Here is a 24,812-nt window from a genome sequence, read left to right as displayed (position 1 = left end):
GTAGCCCCTCCTAGAATAATTTATCACTCCCCTCCAAGTCAAACATAGCTGGTAGCCCTCCCCCAGCTATTAAGAAGGCTGCCATTTACTTTCTTGTTGCAGCATGCTGTGGAGATTAAAAATGGGTTAGCACAATTCAACCCATGTATTTTGTTGTTTCATTCAAATATATGTAGATGTCCAGACAGCACCACTTTGATTTTATTCTATTATAACTGATGGGGGGAGCACTTTCTTCCTACCAGAAGTGTATAAATGATGAATAAATAAATCCGTTATAAACTAATGAGTGGAGGTGGGAAAGGCAATTGGCACTAGTGGAGTGTCATCCAAGTCAAGGGTGCATAATATAATAACGGTAAACTGATTAAATGTGCCAACACTCCAAATAATAGAAGACCTCTCTGGCTGCAATTGCATAGCCAAGCAAACTGGACACATCCTGTGCACAGGCCTATTGCTCATCTTCACAGGTTATAGTTGCACATTGTTCTAGTTTGCTCCTAGAAGAACACACTCTTGAATTATTAAACAGCTGCAAAGCTTCCATTTCAAACTTTGAATAATTTCCCTTGGACTTACCAGTTTTCCATACATTTATTTATCTGGAAAGCTACCACATAGATGATAATATGGTACACTGAGTATTTATGAGAAGAAACAAGAAAAGCATTTCAAATATATTCCTAATGGAGTGTGTACATAGCAAAGGGAATGTGTACATCATACCTCTCAAGTGTCTAAATTTTTGCCTCAAATTTTTGGTATGTTTCTCCTAAAATTTGTGGTTTTCTGGCAAATCACTGGCTAATCATTGAGGACTAAAGTGAGAAAATAATGGCAGACATTTGAGTTTCTAACTTCATATCCTTCAGAAAATTCATGCTAATGCAAAACCTGTAATTCTATGAACTTTCTAAGGCTGTAAGAGCAATACTTACAAAATGTCCTTATTTCTGGGCCTTTTTAACCCCCCCCCCCCCCCCCATTATTGAGGCTTTGTCCAGATTTCTTGCTAGAAGAGGCTGAGAGGTATGGTGTGCATTAAAAAAAATCTTGTTTTGAAACAACTCATTCACTAAGATTACACCATTAAATGGAGACCATACCTTTCAAATGTCCAGATTTTCAACTCATATTTTAATATGTTCCTCATAAAATCTGTGGTTTTCTAATAAATCACTGGGATGATCTAAGGATTGAAGTCACTAAATAATGGCATATGTTGCAGTTTCAGACTTCAAATCCTCTAGAAAATGTAAGTTAAAACAAACCTTGTAAACTTAGAAAGTTGCCAGAGTAACACCAGCAATATTTAAAATATGTCTCTAGTTTTGAGCTTTGTCCAGCTTTCTTGCACTAAAAGGTTGAAAGGTATGGAGAACACTTGTACTGCAATGAGGGGCGCACACATACACAAGTCTTACAATGCAATAAATACAGGCAAACACAATATACGATGGTAGGAATTATAATGAACACTATAATCCTCTTCCATACATAAAAAAAAAAACTTGTGCGATCAATAGTACAATTTGTGTACAACAAAGCAGACAGAAAAAAGTATAATTTCATTAGCAGTCTCCAATTTTCATACCACCATGCGGCTGAATGTTTAAACTGAAAGTTCCAAAAGACTTTTTCAATCTCATAGCTAATAACCAAACACACTAAAGCCGCTGGTAAGAAGAGGGGCAGAACCAAATACCAAGGGATAAAATCTGTATTACACATAATGACAGTTGTTTAGCGATCTTCAACAACTGAAAGCATTAGATATTTAGTATCACCAATTTCCTGTTATATTTTGGCTTCATTTGCTGAAGATCGCTAAACAACAGGCATTTTATGTGCAATACAGTGGATGATTTTACCCCCCCTTTATATCTGGATCCGACAGTATCATTTACCAGCGGTCTTGGTAAACTGGTAACAGCCCAATTATTACACTTTTATAACCTGACGATCAGTACTCACCAAGGACTTATTTCACAGGAAGCCTGAAGATCCAGGTTAACGAGTGCATTTACTCCAGCTGCACAGTCTTCCATTTAGTTTGGGCAGTCTGGGAACTCACTGTCTACGCAGTTGCCCTGCGCTCACATGACGAGTCAGTGGGACTGCCAGGAAGTGGCTGGGCTGTCCCCCCCCCTGCAGTCTGAAAACGTTCCGTCAATGTACCGCATTTGGCAGTACATTGTTTTCAACTTTAAAGATTTGCTGAGCTTTTTTTTTTTTTTTTAATTTTGGTGCATGCTTTTACTGCTTATAAGTTAAGGTAGCAAAAGGGGGAGGCGCTCGCCCCTGTGCCAAAGCCTAAATCCGCCACTGCTTCATGCTAACTGCATAACAGATAAGCAGTTTTTAACTAAATGCAGAAATATGTTACAATTCAATCTCGTAGAGACTGTATCATTGGAACAATGACCATATAATGGTTGCTGCAGATTAGAAGGTTCTGATCATCAGTGCAAGTATTGCGGACTATACTGACCTGACAAATGTCAACCTTTCACAGTTGCTGGAGGCTATAAAAATGATATTGCAAAAATATAGTACTACAATGCAACATGTTTAGACTATATTACACAGTCCAGGGATATTAATTTAATTCATTATTTGGTGTAGTAAGTAAACCAAAAGAATTAAAGACAATGTTGATGTTGTAGCAGCTCTTTGTTCAACAGCCTGCTTGTTGTATAAAACTGAAAAATATTACCGTATGTAACATACTGATCCAATGTTGTCTTTTCTGTCTGGCTTCAACCTGTGGGTTATCAGATCCTGTATCCATAGTACCCTGTTTTCCCCTTTTCTCCCCAGATCTTGTCTGCCACCTTAGAGAGTACACTGTGGTCTGTGAGCTCCACTCAACTGTTTCTTTTTGTGCTGATTATAGCCTTATTTTTTTATATCCTTTACCTCAGTGTTAGTGTTAGTGTAGGTGTTAATTTTAATGATCGTTAAGTGTTTGATACAAACCTTTCTTCATGCTAATGTTTGTTCTCTCTGGGTATTCCTACCTTTTTCTTACCTCTGTAAAAAAAAAATAAAATAAAAAAGTGGTCCCAGAGAGTTTAGTATGTAAGATTTTTTGTCTTATTACCATAGATGTTTCAGCTGTTGTTGTTTTAGGGTGTTAGGTTGTTAGGAAGCTAGGTCTGTTTTGTTATTAGAGTTAGGTCTGTATTTGATTATGTTTACTGATACTTTTTCCTGTGATTGTAGAGATGGAGAAAGAGAAATGTTTAAGAAATGAGTGGCTTGCAGGCATAAGCTGCCCCCACAAGATACCCATGATCATTGCTTCTATTGTTTAGACTGTGCCCATCTTGAATCTGATTGTTCTGCTTGTGCTGCATTTGGGACAGAGATCTTAATGAGCATCAGGCAAAGCTGGTTCAAAAAGGGATGCTCCAGCCATCTTCTTCTTCTCCTCCTCCTAGTAAAAGGTTTGAGAAGAGGGCCAGAAAGAAGGAATCAAAGTCCTAATCTAAGAACTGAGGGGACTACACAAAAGGTCCACTTTGTCGGCCAAAAATCAGCTGGAGACAAAGGTTCACCAACATTTGGCACATCTGGCTCCGATTCCATTGAATTCAACACTACCTGTTCGGCCCTGATCACCTGGAATGCTGGTGCTGGAGATGCCCAAGCCTCCCTCCCTCAGCATTCCCATCCCCTTCTTAGCAAAATACTCTTCTACATCAGTGGTTAGGTTGCATACCCTGTTTTCACCACTTACACTAACAGAATTCTCCTGGAAGTCTTTTAACTCCCTATCCCAGATCTGAGCTTCCCTGGTTGAGCAATTTCTCAGATCCTACCTTTGGAAGGAAGTCCTCCTAATTACCATCAGAGACATCTTCTGCCCAATCCATCAGATCCGTTTGGAGCATGAAGCTATCAGACTTGGAACAGCTGATGAGGTACTTTTTGCATACTCAGATCCAACTAGGGAATCTCTTTAGCTTAATTTCTGGAGGCGTTGGCTCTGACCCTTGCTTTTCCAATGCCTGGCCCTTCAGCTCTGGGGTATACAGGTCTGGCTGCACTGCCAACCACCTATTGGTTCTGATGGATTGGCTGCTTCAGGCACCAACTACTTCCTTTGTGTTCTCAACTTCAGTGCTGTCAAAGCTGAGAGTGCCTTGGAGCCTTGGGTTCAGGCCTGTGGCTGAGGGTTCAGTGTCAACCCTGTGGGTTTTGGAGTTATTCCTGTCCCTGGGGGCTTCAGCTCTTGACAGTTTGACCCCAAACTCAGCATCAGAGCCAATCAAATTAGTACTTGATACTAGTGTTTTATTCAGGTCCTTGGATCCAAGATGTGCCCAGTCCAGTCATCTGGCTTAGTCATCATCTTTTGACACTGCGGAAAGGATTTTGTCCCACTCACAGAGGAGACCATTGGCAGAGGCTTCATATCCTACCCCTTCCCCCACTTTTGGGCCAGGGGATGTACATCAGCTGGCTGCGGGACAACCCACACCTCTGTGTCCCCAGTTGTCTCTGCACTCAGGGCCCCCTGTTTCTTTTGGGTCTCCTCTAAGTATAGAGGAAGTACGTGGGCTCCCCTGAAAAATCCCTCACCAGGGACACTGACCTTGATAAAGGGGAGGGCTGTCCTTAATCCCCCACAACAAATTCTGTTTTGGCGATCAGTTGTTGATGGAGTTGTTGAAACACTGTGGTGGATGGACTGCAGAAGTCCCTTCCCCAGAGGAGTCAGTGTTTCTGGAGGCCTTTGGTGATGGCCCATCTCCATCCTTAGTAGTCACCCTTCCAGGTGCCAATATTGACCTGATGTCTTGGGGAATTGGAGAGAACCAATGTGGTGGAACCAATCCCCAGGAAGTTGAATGGGATTATGGCCTTACCTAAAGACAGATCCCAGTGAAGTAAGGAACAAGTGGTTGATGCTATTATAGTAGTGGCTGCCTAGAAAAAAGATATCTCAGATGAGAGTTCATCGGCCCATCCACCCATTAGGGTGTGTCAGGTTCTGGACCAATTGGGAAAGCATGTGTATGGTTTAGCAACCTTCTCTTTGCAAGTGCTCAACTACCTTGCTCATTTTATCAGATACTAGGTCCTTGAGGTCCTAAGTGTTGAATGTGATGAAGACTCAGCAATCCCTAGAGACTCAGAGGACTGTAGAGACTCAGTTTTCAACTATGCAGTCTGTCACAAACATGTCCACAAGGCTGTGGTCCAATGCAGCCAATAGAACACCTCTCACTGCAGGCACCATCATCACCATGTGCCAACGTGTCTGGATGTATTTGAGAAATGTTTTGGATGGCTTTAAGGCTTTTGTAGATGGTTCTTCCCTTTTTGACCAAAGGTCAAGGAGACATTATGCAGGAGTGAGCAGGATGGAGCCATAGGAGTATAGTTTTCTACCCCTCAGTGATCCTACCCTAGGAATCAGAAAAGTGGCAAACATCTCTTTTTTTATTAAGCATGGCTGCCTTTCCAGAACATTCCTGGGAAAGGTTTCCCCCCAGGCAGAGAGGCAAACCATAATGGACACTGCTCATGGAGCCGAGGCAGTCAGAAAACCCAAGGCTTCTGTGGAGCTTTCTCTGGGAGGCCTTTTCAGTGCACCTAAAGGGTTGTATGGCTGAAGTGCTCAGGAAGCAGTTGGGGGTTGCTTGATTCTCCACTAAAACTTGGAAGACCATCACCTCAGACACATGGGTGTTGAGAGTCATGTCCAGAAGCTATAACCTTCCCTTTTAATATAGTCCAAAGGATTCCTAGAAATCTCATCCAGACATGCCACCACATCAGAGAATGGATACATCAGTCAAAATACAAAAGCTGCTAGCTAGCAAAATGAGCCATGTAAGAGGTCCCTCTACACCAGCAAGGATCAGGGGTCTATTCCATTTTCATTTTGATTAACCACTTTGTCATACAGACCATGTTTCAGATGATCACAGTGCAATCCATTCTACCTCTCCTGAGGAAGGTTGACTGGATGTGCTTGATAGATCTCAAGAATTTCTACTATCACATAAAGATAGCAAGGCATTCCAGGAGATTTCTCTGCTTTTGGCTGGGGGTAAGTTATTACCAGTTCTAAGCTCTGCCCTTTTTTCTCTCCACAGTGCCCTGGGTGTTCACCAACTGCATAGCGGTAGTGGCAGCCTAGATCAGGCTGCAGGGATTCCAGGTATTTCCATGTCTGGACAACTGGATCCTCACCACTTCCATGAAAGTATCTCTCATCAAAGCTTGACACTCTTTACTCTGATTGTGCCTGTCTGCAGACATTACAGTGAATCATGAAAAGTCTTGCCTAGAACTAGTACAAATGTTGGAATTCATAAGCTGCCATCTGGACATGGTCTTTCAGATAGACAAACTCCTATTATCCACTTCTGTTTAGTTCCCCTTCCATATGAGGGTATTACAGTAGGCTGTAGTAGGTCAGTGGTCTTACTACAAACATCCCAAGTATTCTTCAATTTCTTTAATGAATATTTGTCACCTCCTCATTCAGTGTTGGTTAGTCTCACCACTACTTGTGGCATGGCAAACTTGCATTTTTCTCCATCCCCAGGCTGCAGCCACTACAGATAATTCCCTTTTGGAGTGGGGGTACATTTCATAGGGAAGATAGTACAAAGGACCTGGTCAAGCTTCATGGCCAAACTTCACATCAATGTGTTGGAGATGAGAAAGGTCCCCCAAGTGTAGCAGGCCTTTCAGGACCTTCTCCACAAGGGTGTGATTACCATCCAAATGAACAACACATCTGGAGTTTGATACCCGAAGAAACAAGGGGAAGCTCCCTCCTATCCCCTAGTAGAGAAGCCATGAGGGTTTGGCAGTGGGTGATGTCTTATCAGTGGTTTCTGACTGCAGTGCACATCCCAGGGAAATCCATTATTCTGGCAGACAGTTTGAGCAGGAATATTCTCTTGCCACATGAGCAGTCCTTGAACTCAAAAGTAGCATCTCAGATTTTCAGTTATTTAGGCACCTCCTGGTCCAATATTTTTGCCCCCACAAATAGTTTTTATGCCTTTATCCTCGCAAAGGGACAGTCACCCAAGGATGCTGTTCTGTATGCTTGGCCCCTAGGTCTCATGTATGCCTGATAACGGATGCCCTTCATAATTATGTTTCTTCAGAAGCCAATCCATTGCAAAAAGATGTTTATCCTCATTTCCCCAGCCTGGCTCCAACAAGTGTGGTTCCCCTTTCTTTAGCCTCACCTACGTCACCTTGCCTGGGTGCTGGACCCAGTCCCAGATCTGATCTCCAACCCTGCAAGAATGTCTCTCTCCAGTATCCACTCCTTCAAATTGATTGTTAGGTTTCTCCAATTCTAGTAATGGCCAGGAATCCCAAGCTGTCTTACAGAGTTATTCATATTTTTCATCATCTCAAAAGCCTACCACTAGGAAGGTGTCTGGTAGTAAGTGGAAGTGCTTCTTCATCTGGGTCTCTTCCAAAGAGTTAGATCCCTTTTCGGTCCCTTTGGATTCCATCATAGACTTTTTGGCTGATATTTTTTCATTCTGGTTTACATTATTCTGCCATTAAGGTGCAACTGACTGCCATTTTCACTTTTTACCTTGACAAGAATAAAATGCCTTTGGCAGCTCTTAGGCTATCTAAAGTTTTCCTGAGAGGCACCTTTTTGTTGCAGCTGCCTATTTGAGATCAGATACCTCTGTAGGATCTTCCTTTGATGATACAAGTGCTTGCTTAGCCTCCTTTTGAACTTTCAGCTACAGTATCTTTAAAATTGTTGTCATGGAAGACTGTGTTTCTCATGGTCGATACCTCTGTCATAAGGGTATCTGAGTTGCTCTGCTCCCCTTACTTGATTTTACATAAGGACATAGTTACTCTTAGGACAAATCTTTCCTTTTTGACCAAGGTCACCTCAGAGTCTACTTTGATCTAGCCAATTCACTTACCAGTCCTCTTTCCAAGTTTCAGTAACAAGTATGAGTGTTTGCTTCATTGTTTGGATGTGCATAGGCAATTCAGGCTTTCATTTGGAAAGAACTAGAAGTTTTAGAAATCCATACCAACCGTTTGTTTCCTTTTCTAAGTCAAGACTTAGGAAGCCTATGTCCAAAGTGATCCTTTCCAAATGGCTTTCCAGCTGTGTCTCATTTGTGTATTTCTTGAAGGGAATGTCCTAACCTACAAGGCCAAGAGGTCATTCAACTAGAAGGGTGGCAACTTTGACTGCCTTTTTCTTGCATGCTTTGATTAATGATATTTTTACTGCAGCTACTTCGACTAGTACTCATAAAATTGTCTTCCATTACAGACTGGATGTTCAGTCCAGGTCAAGAGCTTCATTTGGTTCCACCATTTTGTGGAATGTCCTTTCCTAGGGCTTCCGTGGGGTTATCTCTGGCTTGGGACTAGCCCAGAAAAGGCAACATCAGATACAAAATATATATGCTTAACCATAATGATAGATCCATGTTGTCTTCTTCCATCTGGTTCAACTATCCCTCCCTCCATATCCCCTCCAGATTTTCACTGTGGTTAGTTTGGTGTCCTGATTATCTGGTGACAAGGTTTATGAGCCACCCTATAAACGTCCTTGTCTGTTTCCCCATTTACTTGTTACCTTTTTGTTAATATGCTAGTCAGATTTGATATGTTGTTAGGGAGAGTGGTCGGGGCAAACTCGATCTGAGGACAGGAATGGAGAGCAGGGTACTATGTATAGAGGTGGTGAAGCTCTCATGCTGAAGACTATAGAATGGCTGGCTTTGGATCTGAGTTGGATCCAAAAACCCACAAGTTGAAGCAGATGGAAGAAGACAACATGGATCTATCATTGTGGAAGGTACCTAACTTTTGTTTATTTGAGGAGCGGTGCTTGCATGCTGGGTTGTGAGACAATGTAGCATGTGTTTTGCATTTTCTGACAGCCACTTAATTCTTAAACAATCTGATACAGTATATGAGAGTTGTACTTATACCCTGTCTCTGGAGGTAAAGTCCTCACACACACACAGCCACTACAAATTCCAAACAGATTGTCAGAAACTCACAGCACTACACAATGCCTGCTACACATGCTACAGGACAAACACATAGACCTACATATGCTGAGACTCTTAAAAGTAATCTACCCATTCGAAAATGTGAAAGACCTCCCAGATTCAGTAATTATAGTAAATACCCTTTGCAGCCTCAAAATCATACTATCAAAGCAACACCCACCATGGCACATTCAGCCTCAACTCTGTGTTTGTAATGCTCAGCCCATAAGGCAGACCACCTCACAATCCAGCATTTTGGTAATAGGAGACTCCTACTACTACTCCCACCTTTCCTACCTCCATCCTATGTTATCTTCTAAAATTTCACCTTTATCCCTGGATGATAATCTATTTCTGTACTTATGTATGCATGTATTGTCAGTAGATAGATTTATGTACAGCTGCAATGCCTTCTTACTTTGTCAAAAACATAGTTAACTGTTTAAAACGTGTATTTGCTAATTGAGTTTTTATCAAATGTATGTATTGTACAAATCATCGTGGGGCTTTTCTCCCCAGGCCTCTGTTGAAAATCGTTACTTTTTGGCCCAGTGGACCTTCTCGGTAAACAATTGCAAATAAATAAATAAATAAATTGTGAGGCATACCAATGTCACACTCATCAGGCCGAGCAAAGAGAAGGTTACAGTCAGTATCCTTTCAGGGGCAAGGATCCTTCAGATCATACATACACTCAGGTTATTGAACCACAAGTACCAGTATTAACTCAGTCATAACCCACGTAGGAGTAAATGTCCTGAGAAGAACCTACCTGGACAATATGAAGAACGACAGGGAGTTCTCAAACTATGTATTCCAGGTCAGTATGAGACTATCACTGAGCAGGATTCTACCTTATCCACGAATGAAGCCACAATATGAACAGAAAATAATTGACTTAAATTTTGGTGTCATTCAAAGGGAGTACAATATTCTGAATCTGGACAGGAAAATGAAGGGAAAGATACAAGGTTTTCTCCTCTGTTTTCTGATTCAGACTCAGGATAGCTCGGTTTCTGATTCTTCCTGAAGGGGGTTCTCTTTCTCTGAGGCTATTCCCAGAATGTGCCAGTGCTTTCAATGGGTAAGCACTGAGGCTTCTCAGTTCCCCAGAAAATACTGTGATTTGTTATAAAAGAATTTTCCAGAACCTTCACCCATTCCTTCAGTTCTCTCAGCTTTGGAGGATGTGCGTGTTACTGCCTGAAGTTTTCCTGACAGTCTGCTTACTGCCCCTAAAAAGGCAGATAGAGTTCAAAATTCTTCAGTCTTTTAAGTTTGTACACACTCTTCCAAAACCTAACCCAGTAACCGTAGCTTTAGTTAAACCTACTACTGCTAAACATTTTGTTAATTTTAGTTCTGTTTTTTTCTGACAAAGAATGGGAAGAGTACTGATAAGTATAGGAAAAACTGTGTGTTTCTACAACTTTGATTTTCAGAATTTTGAATTATCAGGTTCATATATTTAAGTGTAGTCTGACTGTGAATGTATAAGGAATGTTTCTCTGCAGTTTCTTTTTATGAGAAAAATCTGCTTTAAATAATTTAATTTCTTCCACTGTACAAGTCCCAGCTCATTGTTTACAGTGTTTATGACTCATTTGATTTGTCTTTCAGGGTTATGGCATTGGTACTTTTTGCAGGCGGTTTGCCTAGCTGCATTCTCAGAACCTGCTAGATGATGTGAAAAATTAGATTTTAAATTCTCCTTTGGATAGAGATTTAGGTTTTGTTTTCCCTGCTGCAGAAGTTATCAAAAAGTGTGATGAAATTGGGTAAGTTGATACAGGGAATTTTTAAGATTTTTTTGGCCCTGTTTTTCCATTTTTTAAGGGATTCTGTAACCCCCTCATCCAGTTTTGACAAAAAAATTAACAGTCTCAACAAAATGCTGGTAAACAGATGTTTAAGAGAAAATGGCAGGGGGGGGGGTGTTCCAAAAAGAATTCACCCCCCAAAAAAATAAGGAGACTCCAAGTCAGAATGACTATTTAAGAGACCTTGTTCCCCCTTCTATTCTGACAGGCCCTTTGCCCTTCCAGAATGTTTGACTCTCCATTTTTCTGTTTGGCAACAGATAACAGATGGGTTCTGAGCATACCTCTCAACCTGGAATCATCAAAAATAAAAATAGGTACAAATCTGTACGTTGATTAACATAAAATTTCCATACATAATTACGTAATCCCCACCCACCCCAGTGGAATTGTGGAATACCAACTTCAAACGCAACCTGAAGAACAGACAACTAAAATATGGCCCCAGACCCTGTAGTAAATGATAACCATATTTTTTGAAATGTGCAGCAGTGATGCTCACTGGAGGAAGGGAGAAGATGATGAACCTTAGGATGTTTTTGTTGACTTGCAGTATATGAGTTTTGTGCTAAAAGTAGGCCATTTAATGGTAGGCAATATTCTAATCTTAGCAAAAGAATATTACAGTTTGCTAGGACCTCCAAAAGTCATTCTCCACGGCCTACTGATCAGTGGCGTAGCTAGAGTTTGTGCCACCCGGGGCTCTCTAAGTTTGCTGCCCTTGCACATGAAACATACATATGTTCTTTGATACATCTTCTGATTATATTAAGTTATATTCCTTGTATAGTACAACACACTTGTTAGAGCATATTTTAAATGTATTGTTTTGAACATTTTTTCCAGTAAGCGATGAAACAAAATGCATGAAGCAATAATAATAAAACTTCCCAATTCATAACATTTCCATCATAAAAGTCTACTCAAGCTTCTACAGTCCACCAATATCAGTAAATATGCACAATCTTTGCTGAAGTAAAAGTCATTTAATTAATTCCACATTAAAGAGATCTGTAACTAATTAAGAGGTTGCTGCTAGTAAACAACTTTATAGTTCATTGTTTCATCTACAAATAAAGTGCCTGTTGCCCTCGAGGAGTAAATTGCCTATGTTACATTGAAAAAATAAGCTAGTAATATCTCAATAAGGTATGGATGGCAAACTGATAACAGGTTCATAGTTACTGGGTAACCCTAACCAGCAGTTACATGTCAGTGGGGCATTTTATACACAGGCACACACACACACACACACACACACACACACACACACACACACACACACACACACTAGAAGTTGCAATGAGCACACAGCTAGAAATGACAAAATAGAAGCTGCAGTGAACACACACAGAACCATAATCTGCTTAAATAAACTGGAAGCTGCAATGAAGCACACACACACCTTAAATAAATAGCTGGTCTGCTTAGCTAAAATAGCTGCAATGAACCACACACAGTCTGCTTAAATAAAATAGCTGCAACGAACCATTCTGCTTAAAAATAGCTGCTTCTGCTCTGCTTAGCTGTTACTGGAATGGCCATGTATCAGATTTGAACTCTGCCGGCAATTATTAAGAACAATACTCCAGAATGGCCACCTAGTCTTGGAAATGAACCATAGCTAATCTGTTAGCTGCAGTTAACCACACATCTTAAATAAATTGCTGGAACAATGAACCACATAGTCTGCTTAGCTAAAATAACTCCAACGAACCACTCTGTTTAAAATAGCTGCTGTTATTAAACCAGAGCGAACCACTTTGTTTAAATAAAATAGAGTTACACACACAGACAGTCTGTTTAAAGAAAATAGCTACAATGAACCATTCTGCTTAAAACTAGCTGCTTCCACTCTGCATAGCTGCTACCATAACGGCCATGTATCAGATTTGAACTCTGCTGCCAACGTAACAGATTTGAACTCTGCCATCAATTATTAAGAGCAATTCACCTGAACAGCCACCTAGTCTTGGAAATTAACCATAGCTACTGCTAATCTGCTAGCTGCAATGAACCACACACATTAAATAAACTGCTGGAACAACATTATGAACCATAGTCTGCTTAGCTAAAAATAGCTCCAGCGAACCACTCTGCTTAAAATAGCTGCTGTTATTAAACCGGAGCAAACCACTCTGCTTAAATAAAATAGAGATAGACACATAGACAGTCTGCTTAAATAAAATAGCTGCAATAAACCATTTTGCTTAAAACTAGCTGTTTCCACTCTCCTTAAAACTAGCTGCTTCCACTCTGCGTAGCTGCTACCAGAACAGCCATGTATCAGATTTGAACTCTGCCGCGCCGCCAGCTGAACAGATTTGAACTCTGACCACCACCGATTTATTAAGAACAATTCACCAGAATGACCTCCTAGTCTTGGAAATGAACCATAACTAATCTCCTAGCTGCAGTGAGCCACACACCTTAAATAAATTGCTGGAACGATGAACCACACAGTCTGCTTAGCTAAAATAGTTCCAATGAACCACTCTAATTAACAATAGCTGTTCGCCAATTACCGTAACAGCCATGTATCAGATAACTTAGCAGATTTTATGTAAAACACACACACAGATCTGCAGTCTTAAATAAAACACACACACAATGGGGAACCACTCTGTGCAGCAGTCTTAAATAAAACACACACACACCTGCTTAATACACCTGTAACGGCAGCAGAGCCACTCTGCGTAAATAAAACAACAGAACTGCTGCCAATAATGAACCACTCTGCTTCACAGTGGGAACCACTGTCTCTAGTCTTAAATATTAAATAAAATAGCTGCTGCTGCTTCCACTCTGCTTAAATAAAATTGCTGCTGCTTCATTCTGCTTAGCTGCTACCAGTTATTAAAATTGATACCCAGAGTGGCCAGCTACCCCACACACAGTCCGAGCATAAACATTATGAGCTATAAAGCTTATCACAAGCACATTTGAATTAAAATAGAGTGACCTGGGCTGATTTTCTTTTTTTTTTTTCCTTACCTGACCTGTGCTGCGGCATGTGGGTGTGTGCTGGGAGGACTGAAACTTAAATTTGCACAGCTGCCATAAATTTAAAGCTATAAGTTGTAACAAAAAAAAAAAAAAGCAAAAAAAAAAAAAAATTGGGAATTAAATGGGCCACTCGGAAATTCGTGGCACCCCATTATTTTGGCCTCAAAACTGGTAAATACTGAGGAATTTGGTGCGGTTGAAAGGTGTGGTTCTGAGGATCATTCATAAAAGTTACAGATGGCATTTGGAGGAAATCCCTCCTTTCTAGGGGGTAATTCCTTATCCACCAGACCAGACTCATTTATTTCCCCCTTTCCTTCAATTTGTGCTGTCCCAGAGAATGATAGAATCAGTTCCTTCTTCCCAGATTGAGAAAGGGTTTTATTCAAGGATGTTTTTAGTGCCAAGGAAAAAAGATGATTTGAAACCAGTGTTGGATGTTTCTTTCATAAACCTGTTTGTGATGGTGCCCAATTCAAAATGATGTCACTTCACAACCTGCAACCTCTTCTTCTTCCTCATTTCAGTTTCCTGGTAACACTAGATTTAAAACATGCTTATCATCACATTCCTATTTACCCATATTTTAGGCATTTCTTAAGGTTCTTTGTGTCTGGATTATCTCTGCCTTACCCTTTGGACTATCCAATGTTCCAAGACTGTTCCAAGAGTGTTCACAAATTGCAGGCTACAGGGTTTACACATTCTTCCATATTTAGTCAACTTGTTTATCTTTGCAGAGTCTTTTTCAAAATGACAGGAATGTCTCACTTGGATGAGAGATCTCTTACATAAGCTGGGATTCCAAGAGAACATTTAAAAACCTTTTTTGGAAAGAGATGGATTCTAGAAATATTGTAGAAGCAGCAACCTGGTCCTTAATACATTCATTTACAAGGCATTACAAGCTTTATTTCTTATCTAGATTGCTAGGGCCATTCTTCAGGGGCCATTAGATCCTTCTTCTTCCATCTCCCAAATGTAGTTAGCTAGGGTAATCTACCCATATAGCTAAGGCTGCTACAGCCATGCTCAATATGATGAATATAGAACCTTTGTGTAAGTAAACTTTCCATAGCAGTAGATGTTTAAATGATCACGGCAGCATCTGCTCCTTCCTTCCACCCCCGTTGTTTTTTTAGTGCATTTTTTTATGTCAGTGTATGGACATTTTTTTTTGTTGCTCCTAGGGCTTAGCCATCCTCCCTCTGGTAGTGGGAAAGTTATGAAGGGCTTGGCTTGCAAACTTATATTTCAGTCAGCTCAGCTCAAGCTGCCTGACAGTTTGGGCTTATGGAAGGTGCCCGGAAGCTTCGGAAGCTGGCTAGCTTTCATATCCTTGGCAGGATACAGCTAATGCTAGTGCAGCAGTGATCATCCAAACATCTAGTGTTATGGTAAGTTTTATTTGCACAGCTGTTCCTTTTAGATGACTTACTTATCTTTGCAGACCTTTTCCAGGCATCAACTGCCCCTTTTAGGTTACAGATCTTCTTCTCAACCTGAGTTTTCAGGTCATCAGTCAAAAATGCTCTTTAATTCTTCCTCACAGGATTGTGTTTATAGGATGGTGTATACATTGTCCCCTGTAAAAGACATTCTTAACCCAAGAGAAAGTGGATTTGTATCTGGAAATCTTCACGAGCTTCTTTTATCTGTCTCAGACTTTAGCCAGAGAGTTTCTCAGGATTCTCAGGTTCATAGCATCCATGGTTCTAATGATTCCTGTTGTCAGGTTGCACAAGAAAAGAATCTACTGTTTTTTAAAAACTATGTGGACTCAACATTGCCAGCCTCTGGAATTTCAGATTTCAATGTTGGGTTTTGTAAAGAGAGAACATCTGTGATGTATACAACAAATTGCTTAGAATTCAGTGTCTTCCAATTTTTCTTTCATCCCAAATTCAATCTGTGACAACAGACGCTTCAGATTTTTTTGGGAAGCAGTTTCTCTGGATGTAAAAGTGCAGGGTCTTTGCAACAAAACAGATGGGCTAAAGCACACAAATGTCAAAGAGATGTTAGCTGTGATCCATGCTATACAATCTGTTCATTGTCTGTGGTCCCTGGGACCTTTGCAGGTGATTGCAGACAGTATCACAGTGATGTGATATATAAACAAACAGGGGGCATCAGGTCTTACCCTCTGTCCAGGCTGGCTAAAGTGGATTGGGAGGTCATTTTGAAACATTGTCTAACCCTCCAAGCTTCCTACATTCCATCAGAGCAATATGTAGTAGCAAACAAGCTGAGCAGGACCAGATCAGACTTTCAGGAATGGACATTGAATGAAGGGCTCTTCTAGGAATTGATTAATTTGTGGGAACACCTCAGATCTGCTCCCCTCCTTTCAAAACAGACAATTAAAAAAACATCTGCACCAAGATTCCTTGCAAGCAAGACTGAAAAATAGATGCTTTTTCTTTCCCAAGACTGGGAATTTCCACCCTGTCCACTGATATCCAAGGTTTCCAAAAATTCACAAGGATGCTCCAAAGATCACTGTGGCGACTCACTTCTGACTCAGGCAACAGCTGTTCTCGCTTCTTATACAGTTGGCCAAGGGCAATTGCCACAAGCTTCCTCACAGACTGTGTTTGTTCGCAAAATACAGGCGTTTGATACACCCTGTTCTGAAACAACTACAACTGACTGCCAGGATTATTCAATTTTGATATCTTTTAGGCACCTTCTTCATGAAGACATGCAGCAGCTACAAAAAGATACAAGAAAATCTGCTTCTAGGAAATCTTAAATTGGCAAGTGGAGAGGATTTTCTATGTGGTGCCACACTAATAACCAGTGCCCACTCAAGGATTATGTACCACTGGGTCTTAAGTATTTGTTTGATTTACCATCCTCTAGCCTGTCTTACTCCTTTAGCAAGGTGCATTTGCCAGCCATTTCAACATATTTAACCATGAATCTTCCTCTTTCTTCTCAGCCTTTTGTCTAGCTGATCTTGAAAGTGGTTTTGCATTTACAACCATCTATAATATAGGTAGCACCTTGCTGGAATCTTAACTTTGTGCTGGAAAAGTTAAATCTGCCTCATTTTGAACCAGCTCATCTGGATGCTTTTCAGGTCATGATTTGACAGACTATGTTGCTTATTGCACTGACATCTGCAAGAGATTATATGAATTACAAGCTTTCATGGTGGGTAAAACCTATTTGGTATTCCGTAGTCCTAAAGTTATTTTAAGAACAAATTCCTCATTCAAGCCAACAGTAGTTTCAGAGTTTGTTTAGAATCAAGCTATCATTCTCCCTGTAGCCATTCCTGAACCCCTAAACCAAGGAGAAAGGACGCTCTATACTTTGAATATGCACAGGCAACTTGGGTATTATCCTGATGGGACTAAGTCCTTTAAGAAAGCTGAACAGCTGTACTTTTCCTATGATGGGACAGAAGGGGCAATATGACAAAACAGACAATTTCCAGATGGTTGTCCCTTCCTTTTTCTTGTTGTTATTCCCACTGTGGTAAAACAATTCCAGACAAGATCAAGGCACATTCTACTAGAGCCGTGTCATCTTTGATGACGTGGTGGTGGACTCTAGAAGTTCTACAGATAGCTAATTAGTCCTCTATACATTCTGGATTCCTTTTCCAGGTCCAGTTCAGGTTTTGCTAGGATTATTCTACAGGGGTTTCTGGGTGCTAAGCCTTCCTTCTCAAAGGCTGTGTAAGATGCAGTGATCTATCCATATAACTAAGGTTACTACAACAGTGATTTAGGGTAAATGTAGTACAGTTGTGTAAATTGGACTAACCAGAACAGTATATGTTAGATTAAATCACTGCTGCAGTAGCCACACCCTTCCTATATTCCCCTGGCAGTATCCATCCCCTTTATTGTGGCAAGAAAGTCCTGAAGTATTTTGGTGCTCAGGCTGCTGTTTTTTCCACACAAGAGCCTGAGACACAGCAGCCTGGGTGCACATGTGTGTGTGATGTGCATATGGAGGGGGATTAAAAGCTTTTAGAAGACTGGGTGGCTATTATATCATTGGTAGGATATAACCCATATAGCAAAGGGTACTGTAGCAGGGTTTAATCAAGCATCTACTATTATGGTAAGTGCAGCTTACACAACTATACTTCCTATAGGCCATACAAGGATAAGGGCATGAGGCTGTAAACAACCCAGAGGAAATCCACTAGAAAGCAATAATGTTGAATGAATATGACCAGAGATCAGTGCAGATGTAGCTCTTTTCACTAGAGAGCAGAGAAGTCAGACAGAACTTGATAACAGGTGCACAGGATTATGTTAGAATGATATGAAATGTTCATTCCGAACTAGAAGGACAGAGAGAGGATAAGAGAGAATTACCTGCAAATTGTAAGGACTTCTTTCATGAAAAGAGTTGTAGCCGCATGGGATGGACTGTCAGTGTGAATAGTGGAAATTGAATCCATGGAGGCATTCAAGAGGGCATAGGATAGATCGGAAGAGGGGAGGGTGAAGTTTGCTAAAGAGGGAAATTAAAATGTTAAATGCAATTAAAGGCGCATGTAGGGTTATTATCCCCTTCTACCTTCACACAGATGTAATAAAATACACACTGAACTAATTTAATTCTGACATTATTTATATGTTCTAATTGTTCATTTTTCCAGGATAATTCCATTATATATTATCTATCGGCCAGCTAATAATATTCCATATGCAACAATAGAAGAAGAATTAAAAGGAAAGTTTGTGAAATACAGCAGGATTGACAGAAGTGGCAACTGGGTCATACGAAGTACATCAGAGATTGAACAAAAGTGCTGTACATTTCTGCATTGGCTCTATCAGTGGACAAATGGAAACCTGCTACTGACAAACTTAGAAGGTAAGGATTACTAATTGCCATTCTTGTACAAATGCAGAGGAGTGTGATGTTCATTTATTATATAACACTTGCAAATAACAGCTAAAAAAGAATTATGTAATTTACTTGGGACTTAAACAGATTACAGTCTAGTTACACCATGACTAAGCTACTGAAAATCTGGTGCATGTGTCCCTTCTGTGCCTTAATCTTTCCCAATGCATAACTGACTAATTACACAAAAAATACTGATTACAAACACATATCAGTGTGAACTACATATGTCATAGAACATTGACATACACAACAGAAATATAATTAAGTGCTACATCTGGACTCCAGCTCAGGCACTTCATAATACTGTTGCCTTACACTGTTAGCTATGTTACTGAAGCTTTTCGTTAGCATTTTTCAGTGCACAACGCAGTCGCTGCACAATTGCCATAATAAACGTAAAATAAATATAGTGTGCATGTTTTATGGAGCACATACAAGTATAAATGATTCATTTACATGCTTTTGCTTTTTTTCCTGAAGAGGTATGAAGTGCAGTTGTTAAATGATGGATAGCTAACTGGCTCATTGATAGGACCCAAGAGGTTTGAATCAGTGAGGCTATCTCCACAAAGAGGCCAGTCACCAGTGGAGTCCCCCAGGTCTTAGTGCTATGTCCACTCCTCTTTGGCATCTACTTATTGGATGTCAAAGTCAATGTCAAAGGCCTTTGAATGACCAAGTTTGCAGATGGTTGCAAACTGTGAGCAGTCACTGAATCCCCCCAAGATGAGAACACCCTTCAGGAAGGTCTAATACAGATATACACTTGGTGCCAAACCCAAGGCTTGAAACTCAATACCAAGAAATGCATTACAGTACCTTTTGGGACGTCTACCACCCTAGGGAACTGCATCATCAATAAAACTCCCTCAAAGGTTGATTCACTAGTCAGGGATCTGGGAAGTCATGTAGATAGTAACCTAGCCTTCGACCAGCATGTGTCCAAAATAGTAAGAAAATCCTTCTATGTTGCACAACATATAAGCAAGGGCATGACATCTAGCTCCAGAGAGGTCATCATATCACTGTACTCAGCCCTCATCAGATCTGTTATAGACTGTAATGCCCCTTCAGTATGTACCTGACCAGAGACATGCAGCAACTTGAATGTCCACAGGGGTTCCTTACAGAAAGAATACAGGGAGTAAACACAATGTCCTACACTGATTGCCTCAATGCCTTGTCTCTTTACTCAGTATCATACAGACTTTTGAGAGGTGATATTTGCCTGACATATAGGACATCTCTGGACCATGTTTTCCTGAATCTTTTGGACATCTGCAAAACAAACTGCATCAGAACTACTAAATTAAAAAAACAAAATTTTGCTTGTGACGCAAATAGGACATGTTGGAGAAACAGATATGTTTCTCACATAATTCCTATTCTTTGGAACAGGCTTCCATCCATGTGAAGCAGAGTTTCTCCCTATCCCTTTTAAAGCACAATCTGGACCAATGGATGGGCAGTCAGAAATTCACATCTGATCTGTCTCCTATGTCTCTGTTCGACAGAGGCAGTTGATAAATCACCAACTATATAAATCAAATTTGAGGGTCACATTTGGGTTGCATGGCTAGGCTTATAAGGGCCCTGGTGGTCATTAGCCTAGTATACACCTACAAACTTGTTATGTGATTGAGATTGTAAAAATTTAAATACTTACACATTATATTACTTAAAAAGTAAAAGTAATTTCCAAGTTTTTTTAACAGTTAATGTAAGTTTAACTCATTATACAACCAAATACCAAGGATAGCAACATCAATTGTCTATTAATTCTTAATAGGTTCATAGGCAAGTACTAGTCTTGCTGCCCTTGTACGCCATTTTCAGCTTAGCCATTTTCCATTTTTCTGCTTGAATTCACCTGTCCCATTTGGTTAGACATTGGCCTTGCCTATCCCATGGTTGATAACTATATATTACCCCTAATGAGAATAACTGGGATCATACCATAGATAATTTAAGGGTACCCATGCATGGAATAAAGCTTTTAGGAGCTGCCTCTGTCCACTAGTAATACATGGGGCAATCCTGGAGTAAATTTTCTGTTTCCTATCCATAGATCCAAGTTGTACTTGAACATGGACAAGAGATGAACTTTGTTTTACGTGGACTAGGAGTTTATTCTATGGTAGCAGTATCTCTGCGAGATATACCTGTCCCTACAAACCATTCTGTTGATGTTCCAGATGAGGATTAGGTCCATAGACCAAGTATTTATGATGCCATTTGACTTGCAGATGTGCAGTAAATCCATCAGTATTGGGTCAGAGGATGCCAGTCACAGGTCAGCTCTTAGCAGCCTGTAAGACACAGAGTATAGAGACAGGACTTTGAGTCAGTCCATATAAGACATGTTGTTTAGGAATTGTATCCTTTTAGTAAAGTATCTCTGTGAGCATTCCATTTGTTACATTTGTCTGAACAGATACATGCCAGAGGGGGCATTATGTTCAATGACTGGCCTAATGAGGGCTGAGTAAAGGAGGACAATAACATCCCTAGATTTACACAAAATCTCTTTGTTTATAAGCTGTGCAATATAAAGTTATAGGTTCATAGGAGATTACTAAGCTAAAGTCTTAAGGGCCCTTAACAAGCCTATCTAATATAACCCAATTTTAACCAGTATATAGCTCCTAGAGGCAAGAGGATGGCATGTATTTGTGCCTGTGCATTGAGTATCTTACAGATTTCCCCTGACTATAAGGGGCATAGGCACTACCCCAGGTGAGAATTTGCAGTTCCCTATCTGTTGATCCAAATTGCATTTGAAGAGGGCCAGGTAAGGTCTCTGTTCTGCTTAATGTGAATAGTAAGCTTGTTCCAAAGAAGAGACACATATCTGTCTCTCCAGCATGTTATGCCCAGTTTTGTGAGTTTATTTATAATACTTGACTGGGGAATTGTGTCAAATGCTTTGGCCAGGTCAAAGTAGGCAGTATGTACTGTTTTACTCTCATCTATGGCCTTTGTGACTTTCTCAAAGAAATCACCAGATTCACATGCCCTGCCCTTGACAAAGCCGGATTGGGTCAGGTCCAGTGTTTAGAGGTTTCCTATGTCATTATTTATCAGGTCCATGATTATTCTTTCCAAGGCCTTACATATAAGACTAGTCAAACTTTTGAGTCTGTAATTTCCAGGGTCAGTAGATGGTCTCCATTTATACAGAGGGATGACTGTTGCTGCCCTCTATCAGGACAAAGCCAGTACAGAGGCTATGGTTAAATAGAGATCCTAATGGGCTGATAAGTCCTGATTTAAGCTGTTTATGAAACAGTCTGGTATATTGTCAGGCCCCACTAAAGATGTGTTTTTAGCTTTAGAGAAAACAGTGGCAACCTGTTCTTTGATGATAATTGGTGATGCAGTGGTGGAGGGTATTTCTTGGGGGCAGACTGGGTGTGATGGGGAGGTGAAATTTGAGATTCATTTGTTGGCCAGCAGATTTGCTGTATCTTCTGATGCCATCTACAACTAATTCCACACATTGTTGGGTGTTGCCCTTAAGATTGCAGTGCCTTATGGTTATCCTTAGCTTTGGAAAATATTTTTACCTCAAAGTCTACTTTCAAACACTTGACTAGTTCTCTGAGTCATGTGTTAAGACTAACGAGGGACATTTTGCTGTGCTGTGCACATTCCATCTTACTTCTTGATAGGATTTGTTTTCTTTTGTTGTACAACCTATTAATCAGTGGTCCACTGAGTGGCTTGCTCTTGCAGTTTGACCTGAGTTTATTTTAGTCTGGTACTGCCATTTCTATGCAGTTGTTTATGGTTGTACATGGTTTTGTGTATGCCTCTGCACAGGTTTCTATGTTTTCTGGATTTGGAGGTGCTTGGAAACTAGCCACACCATCCCTTAATAGGGGGTGATGTACCTTAAAGAAGTTCTTAAAGTTTTTGAGCTTAGTTGAGGGGGACTAGATTTATCTTTATTTCAAGGGAGGCCGCTTTGTGATATGATCTTACCAGTGAGGACATCACACTTGGGGACAGCACTCTCCCATATTTGTGAGTACCAGACCTTGGATATTTGTTCCCCTAGTGGGAGTGCAGACTAGCTATTCCAGGGCATTTGAATTTACAAAGTCAAGAAAACTTTGGGCCTACATGTTAGTGGTTGTGTATGCCTCCCAATTAATGGATGGGTAGTGAAAATCACCCACAACTATGGTATTGGGCTGGATGGTGAGTGATTCTAGTAACTTCCGTAATGGTTTCCTATTTCATGGTGGGGGACATGTAGCTAGCAAGAATATAGTAATGAATTTTTTCTGTTGTTAGTTGAACATGGAGTAGCTCAAGCATGTCATATTGTTTGACCAGCCTTGAGATGTGCTTATCCTCTATGTAGATTGATACACCTCCGCGTTTTGCTCTTTTATGTTCAGTGGGTGGTCAGAATGTATGAAAGGTATCATAGCCATGCACTGCTGAAGTGCTTTCTATGACATGTTTCAGTAACTACACAACCATCAGCATTCTGTGGGGTGAGGAGAGCTTCCAGGGAGTACAGTTTATTTTTGAGGCTCCTAGCATTGAGAGATATAACCTTTAGCTTGTTCATCGTAGCTTTTGTTATGTTGGAAGGTTTGTCTGTTTGACAGTGCCTAAAAAAGGCATTAGAGGGTCAATAATGTTTTGGTCAATATCTGAAAGCCTAGAGGTGACAGGTGAAGATCATCCCTGGCAAAGCAGTGTACCCTGTCAACCATGTCCTCCCAGTCTGACAAGTATCGGACCCCTTTGGAATGACACCAGCATCTAAGCCAATTGTTAAAGTCGATCATTTCCTCCTCGTATTGTGCATCGTTCATGGAGACAATATAATGCTGCTGAGTGGTAGGCTCATACCTGCATGTGACACATATTCTGAGAGCTCATTCATGACTCTCTTATATAGTCCAAGGTGGTATGTCTTGGGTCATTCACACCCACATGGACTTTGATTGAGTCATACTTGTACTTAGGGCTATGATCTGATGAATCCCATCCCCTCACAGGCAACTAACTGTAACCTTCCCATTATCCAGCCTGGTAAGAGGGACATCAGTGTGTATCATAATGGAGTTTCCTATCACCAGAATATTAGTTGTGGAGTGTTATGCCTTATGCACTTTATAGCTGAGACACAATGATATGTAGCTTTATGTTTTGTGATGGAAATTGTCTTATTTGTATACATGTGGAGTTTCTGAGGAAGGTGTCTGAGAGGCTTTTGAGGTTTGGGTAAGTTACATGTGAGCACTTCTGCATATATGGGTCTATGTGTGTGGTCCTTTACAGGTGTGGTGAGTGATGTGTGTGAGCCGCTGACAACCTGTCCGTGCTTTTTGTGTCTGTATGTGAGAGTCTTACCTCCAGTGACAATGTATTTGTCTGTTTGAGAATTAAGTGGTTCTCAGTGTACATAAGGCAGTTTCTACATTGCCTCAGGATACTCATCTTCCACCAAGCTGGATGTAGAGATAGAAGGAAAGTTCCTAACCATGGTTGTAGGTTGTTATGTGTACTTGAAAGGGATAGGAGGGGAGGGTGTTTGCAACTGGATGAGGGAAGGGTGCTTAAAGGTGTAATCTGCTGGCCAGACCCAAATCAGATGCTCTCTGAGCAGCAATAGTCCTTGATGCTATAATGAGGTAACTAGCACAGTAAACTTTCAGAGTATAATCAGTGTTTCCAGATGTTTGCATCTGCATGGGTTACTGGTACAGCAAGCAGCTCCATGCAAATGTGCCGAAATTATACAACACTGGAAACAGAGAAAGCTAACTACTGAGTCCTCTGGCCAATAAAACAACTACACTTTGAACCCGTTTGTGTGTTTCCCATCCCAGATAGACCAGATAGACCTACTGCCACTAGGTGATCATTCATAGTCATCCTAACATAAAAGCACAACAAAATAGTGTCCTGAGTAAAATGCTACCTCAAATGAAGTAAAGATACATATACATCAGTGTACTTCAAATAACTTATAAAGTGTGATTATTCCGTAAAAGTACTTTGCTTTGTAGAAGGGAGCCAAGAGCCACTCAGTTGTGCAGAATTTATAAAGGCA

General features: G+C 40.6%; 1 protein-coding gene across 2 annotated transcripts in view; it reads left to right on the top strand.

Moving 5' to 3' along the window:
* ALPK3 (alpha kinase 3) overlaps window positions 1-24,812 on the top strand; it is a 1,816,810-nt gene that overhangs the window by 1,580,726 nt on the left and 211,272 nt on the right. For both annotated transcript variants that reach the window (XM_044057338.1, XM_044057337.1), the window contains one exon: window positions 18,483-18,700. In XM_044057338.1, the coding sequence (XP_043913273.1) occupies window positions 18,483-18,700 (218 nt within the window). The remainder of the gene's footprint in view (window positions 1-18,482; window positions 18,701-24,812) is intronic.

The sequence above is a fragment of the Protopterus annectens genome, chromosome 15.part0 (genome assembly GCF_019279795.1).
Source record: "Protopterus annectens isolate FY-2018-M chromosome 15.part0, PAN1.0, whole genome shotgun sequence".
Lineage (NCBI taxonomy): Eukaryota > Metazoa > Chordata > Ceratodontiformes > Protopteridae > Protopterus > Protopterus annectens.
This window is presented reverse-complemented; position numbering and strand designations above follow the sequence as displayed.